This window comes from Cicer arietinum, chromosome 5, assembly GCF_000331145.2.
Source record: "Cicer arietinum cultivar CDC Frontier isolate Library 1 chromosome 5, Cicar.CDCFrontier_v2.0, whole genome shotgun sequence".
NCBI lineage: Eukaryota > Viridiplantae > Streptophyta > Magnoliopsida > Fabales > Fabaceae > Cicer > Cicer arietinum.
In genome coordinates this window covers 33,195,111-33,201,779 of record NC_021164.2, presented here as the reverse complement: position 1 = coordinate 33,201,779, position 6,669 = coordinate 33,195,111, and the positions used below count along the sequence as shown (strand labels likewise).

The following is a 6,669-nucleotide window of genomic DNA, read 5'->3' as shown; positions in this document are numbered from 1 at the left end:
TTAAATATGACTGTTTATATGAAAACCTTAGTACTAGTAAGTTTTTGGAATTAAAATAAGAATTTATAGTTAAATCAAGTTCATTGAAATTAAATTATTTTAATTGAGTAATAAAATTTGAATTGTTCCATGTGTACTTTGAAAAATATGATATCTTAAATTAGTTATAAAAGTTTTTATTTTCTTAAAAAAATATTTTCTTTATCCGTTGCAAACTTTACACAAAAAATTTAAGGTGTCACAAAGCAAACCTTCATAAAGGGATGCCATCATACTATAAACCAATGAAAAAGAGAGAATGAAATTATGTCGCCTTAATCATCAAAACAAACTCAAATAAAAGCAAAATAGCATGAACCAAATTTTAAAAGACCTGCCCATGATCATATTTACAACAAGTTTCATTGCAGCTCCATTTCTAACATCACCAAGGTAAAATTTTGACTGCATTGAAGCATAAAGCATACATGTTAGATGAATTAATTGTTTGCTTTGGAAGAAAGATCAGATATTTTTTTAATGGAGGACTAGATATATATACTTTCCCCATGGTGTCAGAAAGGCGCAACCGTTTCATAAAGACTCATGTCCCCTGAAACATTATATAATATACATTATCTCAATTTCTTTAAGTTCCCAATATTCTTTTGTAACTAAAGTCTAAATGAATGTTATGTATTAAAAGGCGAGCTATAGGATGAAATTCTTTACAGTATAACCCATTGCAAAGACTTCATAAATTCATAATTTCAAATATATGCAGCTAATGGAAACAGTGCCGCAACTTACATGACACATCTTAGCTGAATTTTCTACTTGTAAAATAAAATCCTTCACCACCTCTTTTCCCATGCCAAAAGTTATTAGTACTGGAAGAAGAATATTCACCTGCTGTAAGAAATATCAATTGTCCATCTTCTGCTGATTTTTATGAACCTGAAACTGGAGCCTGTAGGTAGATAGAAATGGCTTCCCAAGTGTTACAACTTACATATTCATCTAATCATCCAACAAAAGCAATCAACGAATAATGCAAATCCAAATTGAAGAGCCCCCCCTGTATGTTCCATAGAGAATAGGTAGCGAAAGTATGAACAACCAAACCTCCAAAAATAATGCTCTAGAGGATTTTATGTGTCCATTAATCAATTTAAAAGTGTCCCCATCAACAGTTGATACATCAACGTATCTAAAAATATAAAAGATATCAAGTTTGCTATCATAGGAAACACATCACAACATATATACACCATAAGCTGGCATACAATATCTTCCTACCATTTCATTACTTCAAAAAGTAAACAATCGAGTAGATATATGGCTTGTAGACATTATAATGATATGAAAATATATGCAACGAGATTATACTGTGGATAGACATAGTCTAATCAAACTAGATGGAAAAGTTTCAATAGTAAGATGATCAGGCATATATCAATATTTATTTCAAGTTCTATTAAATGTCAAATTGTAGCAATCAAATGAAAATACTTTATAACTTTGAACTTTAATATAGCACCCTTTTCTTGGACCCATTCCATTTGCAGCTCCATGCTTCCCACAAGAAACATCCACCTGATATGGAATAGAACAAATACAACTAGCTCATAACTTCTAGATGAGCTTTAAAATAAAATAAAAAACCATACAGAAATATACACACACCGCACTTTTAGGATCAACAAGCATGGAAAATGTGACATCGCAAGATGTTGCTACTTCCTCAGGAGATGATTTATATCTGCAGAATAAATTAGAATGTGAAGAACTAGTAAACATCCTGTGCAACAATATTGCACATGGTTTCACTTTCAGGTGGTCAAGGCATATTAATCATAAGTAAACTAAAGGATAAAATTTGAAAGAATTTCTTTTAAAAAATTAAAAAGAGGAAAATTATTATTTAATAAAGTGAACTAATTACCCTTTTACAATGATCATCAACAGAATTTGAAGTATGTCTCTTGAAATTTACAAAATCAAACTCTTACTACTGAGTTGATACTAGTACTATTATAAAAAATAAAAAATGCATTAGAGAAACTATTAGTAGGTTAATTAATAGAATAGTATGACAATATAAAGATATATACCCAGCTTTGATCAGATTTTGTGCCATAGGGGAGCCCATGATTCCGAGTACCAAAAAGCCAACACGTGGAGGTGTCTGAATCCCTGAAAGCAAGAGTGTATGTGTTTATTTAAATGTTGAGATGAATTGAAAACTGAAACTCCAACTTCAATAACACAAATACCACATGCTTCGGCTCCGAACCTGATTAGCAATCTGACCTTTCAGATCCTATCAATAAAAACACTTCACATAGCTTAACCTAAGATGCATACACTACAAACTGAGCATATTGTTTTCCTGACGTAGATCCACAACAAGCTTTGTATTTCTTTTTTGAACTAAACGTGCATACCTTGTTTCGAGGAATCTTCTCAATAGAACGAGAAGCAATAACAACAAACCAGAATATCAAAGGATAGCATAATATTAGAACATTGTTTGTGAGTGCGAACAACATATTGATTTTGGATCACCTAACCAACTCAAAGGAAATTAAAACACCAACAAATCACAATACAAGAAGAAAAATAGAAAGAAAACCTTGTCATTTTGTTGTAATGTGATTTTATCATTGGTTTTCCTAGAGCTATTGTTTGATTCATCATTAGTTTTGTCCTCTACGATGTTTTCTTTGTGCTTTTCACGATTCTCATTTACATCACAACCTACACATTCCAGAAATTGGAGTTAAGAGTTGGAGTATAAATAGTAAACACAAACATGAATGAATCCTACCAAGATGTAATATGCTATATAGAGAACCAAATTAACAATTATGAACAGGAAAATATGATGGTTTGACTTTCAGAAAGTGCAAAATGAAATGACTTGACATTGCCGTTAATACTAGCCTGACTTTGAAGGCAATCAGAATTTGAAGAGCACTTTTCTGCTCGTTGTTCTGCTATTAGAAACTCTATAACAGTCCCAACATCTCCATTTACCTGATCTAGAATCTGCAACAAAGAATTTATAATTACATGTAAAGTTGTTAATTTCCAAAAGAAAAAAAAACAGCAAGCTGCAAGAGTTCTCCTTTAATTGAGATATCATCAATTTTCAAACAAAGAAAAAGGCATCCACTTATTGCACTTGTTCCATTTTCTCTCTGTTTTCATATCCATTTCCAGCCATAACCACCTTTACAGACCCAGCTAAAACGTTTGCCTACCAGCTTGCTCATAGGGTTTGCTAGCTCTATCTTTCGTTTGATGGGATGGCGCTGAAAGATCGACATTCGCCTTTCACAAACTAGAATTAATCAGTAAATAGCTACTACTCTTAACTCTTAACATTAATTTGAGAATTAGGAAACAAAATTCCAATAAGAACCTTAATTACAATCGACCTTGCAGGTCCATCACAAGGATCATCCTTTAATGGAACACTACTATAATGCTCCTCGTCATGATAAGAACTAGAATGACACCATACCCAAATAAAGCTTCAAAATTCATATGCAAAGTCGAGACAATTATTATGAGCTAGTTTCCCATAGAAGCTATTGATGCACACACCTTAAATATTACATATATGCACAAACAGACAGGTCTATTGCACTCAGAACAACATTACTAATACTAGTTACAAATTACTCTAGCCACATTCCAGCAAGATATGACTGAATGGATGTTTGCTCATTGATTTCAACAACTTGCCTTCAAAATAACCTTCACTAATTTTTGTCAGCTGATACCAGCTTCGCATACAACATTTAATTTTGGTTCACCGCACTTCACATCGGAATAATGAATAGACTATTATTGTACTACTCTTTGTGTGTATGATTCTGTGGTATTACAGTAATTAATGTAATACTACATTTTGAAAACATAGGTCTTCAAATAAAAAAAATAAAGACCTAGAATCTTCTAGCAAGTTAAAGATATAAAGAAATATTTTCTAGTTCAGTAATAGATTTAGCAAAAAGGGAAAAAGAGAGTCAAGAAAAGGGTAAAAGTCAATGCCAAAAAAAGCTATTGTTTGTTTCAAGAAATGTTGCATTCAGAGTGTAAGAGGAATTTAGAAACAAAAGCATTGAGATGGGAATGATTGAACTGACCTTAGATGGATTGAATGGCAAAAATAAATATCCTGTAAGAGGAATTAAAAATCAAACAAAGAAGAAGTCATCCCTAATTAAGAATCAAAACAATAATAAGCACTTTATAAGATAAGAAGTGATACTTAGGGTCCTAATCTAAAGATCAAAATCAAGTATCTATGTAAATATGTATGAAAGTTCAGGAATAAAGCCATCATCTCTATGCAACACGCTTTGGTGATTTTTTCACTTGCAGACCATGCAAAGCTAAGACTGAAATCAATGTAAATGAATGTTCATTGCTCAAAAAGATAGTCATTAGTATTTAACATGTTATGTGATTTTTCAATTACCAATATCAAGATGTATAAAATTGCTACTAGAGGCTGCAACTTACTTATTCGACATGAATTGAACTAGTTCTGCAACTTACTAAATATAGCTGGTTGTCACAATAAACCATGGAGCCTCCCAATATTTGCCTTGAAGAACCCGACAATTTTAAACGAAAATGTCGTAGATTTGGGAAGAAGATTTATAGGTGAAGTCAACGGAGGAGCCTGATAACCCGATGAACAGGTCTTGAAGGAAATGTATTTCGAGGAAATTGTGATGGAAGAAAAATATTCATTTACTTGAGATGGAAGAACGATTTGAAACTTAATTTCTACGATTTTGTGAGACTACGAATGAAATTGAACAAAATTTGATGAACACATTCGAATCGAAAGGAGAAGAACGATTTTAGAGAAGATGAGCGATTTTAGGATTTGAGAGAAGAAGAGCTAAATTGAAACGCAGAAAATCGAATTGCTACGAGAGAGAAGAAAGGAAAAATTGAATCTGTTTAATTGTTATGAAAGAAATCCCATTGAACAAAAAGATTTAAGAAGAATATGAATCGAAGAGGAAAGTCTAAGGAAATGGAATTGTTAGTAGAGAAGCAAAGCGATTTCTGAAACGGAAAATGGGAAAACGATTTCACCCTAACTAGAATGTGGACAAATTTCTAAGAGGAAAGTTAGGGAAATCGGTTTAATGAAACATGAGAGAAATGAGAAAAAAAGGGAAAACCATTTTCTAATTGAGAAGATTTTTGTGCATATAATTTTTTTTACAAAAGAGTATAATATTTTAGAAATAGTGACACCCTAACTGTAGGCAAACGTAGTTTTGGTGACAGATAAAAAACATCACAAAATCTTAGTGTTACAATAGATACTTTTTTTGGTAGTGGATCCCCAAAGGTTAAGTTCACGCTTGTTGTTCCAATTTGTGATGATTTGAAGCTCTAAGTTAATAAAATTATCTTTCTTTGGTTAGTTATTGTAAAATATTATCTGATATTTTTTTGGTCTATTAAATATAGTTTTTACTAAGTATCTCAATAGTTACTATTTGTCAAATAAAATAGTGAAAGTAACAAAATCATACGGTTATTTCAAAAAAAATCATTTATGTCATTGAGTAAAAAAGAAAATAATAATATCCCCTTTATATGAGACATAGATTATAATTTGTGGCAAGTTAAACATCTATTTAAAATTTTAATAATTTAATTTTATTATTATCTAATTAATTTTTTAAATCATTTGTTACATACATAAATTTAAATTTTATTTTTGTAATTAATTTAAATTTAAATATATTTCATAAAATCTAATCAAAATTATTTTGAATTTAAAATCACAATTTTACTTCATTCAATATTTCTTTAATAGATTAAGGTTTACTTATTTTTAACATGAGGGTCTAATGTTTAATTACAATTTGATAATATAATTTTAATGAGATTAATGTATTGTTCTTGATATTTTATTCTCTGTTTTGGTTGGTGGTGATTCAAAGTATTTTTGATAAAATAATTTTTATAATTTGAGGGTAAATATTTTTAAAAATTTCAACAAATTATCTTATGTACGTTGAAAATATATAATTAAGTTTGTATTTATAATTAATTGACAATTTAATATACATACTTACATTATCGATGTCCCAAAATTAAACTCATATTATAGATTTCAAGATATAGATACATAAAATTCATGTAAATAACAACGCTCCACTAAAACTCATTAATATACAAGTCATAGAGATATAATGGTAAATTAAAATTTGATAACTTTATGGTAAAAATTAATATAATAAAAAATATGTGTATTTATATTAATAAATTTAAAATTAATATCCAACAAAGATTTTAGTTTAACTTGAGTCAAAAAAGGATACGCTTGCACGACGTACCGAATCAAGAAGAGATATCCACATTTAACGAATTACAATATCTCAAATATAATTATTTTTATTAAAAAAAATTATGAAAAACAAAAAATAATACCTACAACTAATATATTTCATAATACGTATAAAAAGAAATTATATACACAATATTTTAACTATTGACATTTACAAAGGGTATATTCTTTAGAAAAAATAAATTATTATATAATTACAAACAAATACCATGAATCAAACATATTTTGATTTTAAACTATACATAGCGAAAATGATGAATAATTCTATATTGACGATGTCTCGAGTACGGGCTACA

At 29.6% G+C, this 6,669-nt stretch overlaps 1 protein-coding gene across 50 annotated transcripts; it reads right to left on the bottom strand.

Moving 5' to 3' along the window:
- Positions 1-229: 229 nt before the first annotated feature.
- On the bottom strand, positions 230-5,211 carry LOC101490060 (glyoxylate/succinic semialdehyde reductase 2, chloroplastic-like). Of its 50 annotated transcripts, none has more exons than XR_012163210.1 (9): positions 4,552-5,211; positions 2,931-3,030; positions 2,615-2,739; positions 2,427-2,441; positions 2,256-2,333; positions 2,094-2,175; positions 1,925-2,010; positions 790-1,741; positions 230-592 (listed from the first exon to the last, which is right to left on the bottom strand). XR_012163210.1 is itself a non-coding variant. In XM_073368896.1 (9 exons), exons 5-9 carry the CDS (start codon positions 2,129-2,131, stop codon positions 574-576), a joined length of 270 nt encoding a protein of 89 aa, XP_073224997.1. In that variant the 5' UTR covers positions 2,132-2,175; positions 2,276-2,333; positions 2,427-2,441; positions 2,615-2,739; positions 2,926-5,203; the 3' UTR covers positions 230-573. The 50 variants fall into 50 exon arrangements, 12 of the variants coding, with proteins under 12 accessions (XP_073224997.1, XP_073224989.1, XP_073224990.1 ...); XR_012163208.1 differs by lacking the exon at positions 1,925-2,010 and having other exon boundaries at positions 790-1,575; positions 1,666-1,741; XR_012163209.1 differs by having other exon boundaries at positions 2,276-2,333.
- Between the last annotated feature and the right edge of the window lie 1,458 nt (positions 5,212-6,669).

Excerpts from the sequence above, each read along its gene's own strand:
- LOC101490060 (XM_073368896.1), bottom strand. The coding sequence starts at position 2,131 with ATGGGCTCCCCTATGGCACAAAATCTGATCAAAGCTGG. Across the intron at positions 1,576-1,665 it reads TTGTTGATCCTAAAAGTGCG|GTGGATGTTTCTTGTGGGAA; the intron begins GTGTGTGTATAT and ends ATTCCATATCAG. Across the intron at positions 950-1,499 it reads GTGCTATATTAAAGTTCAAA|GCTCCAGTTTCAGGTTCATA; the intron begins GTTATAAAGTAT and ends ATCTACCTACAG.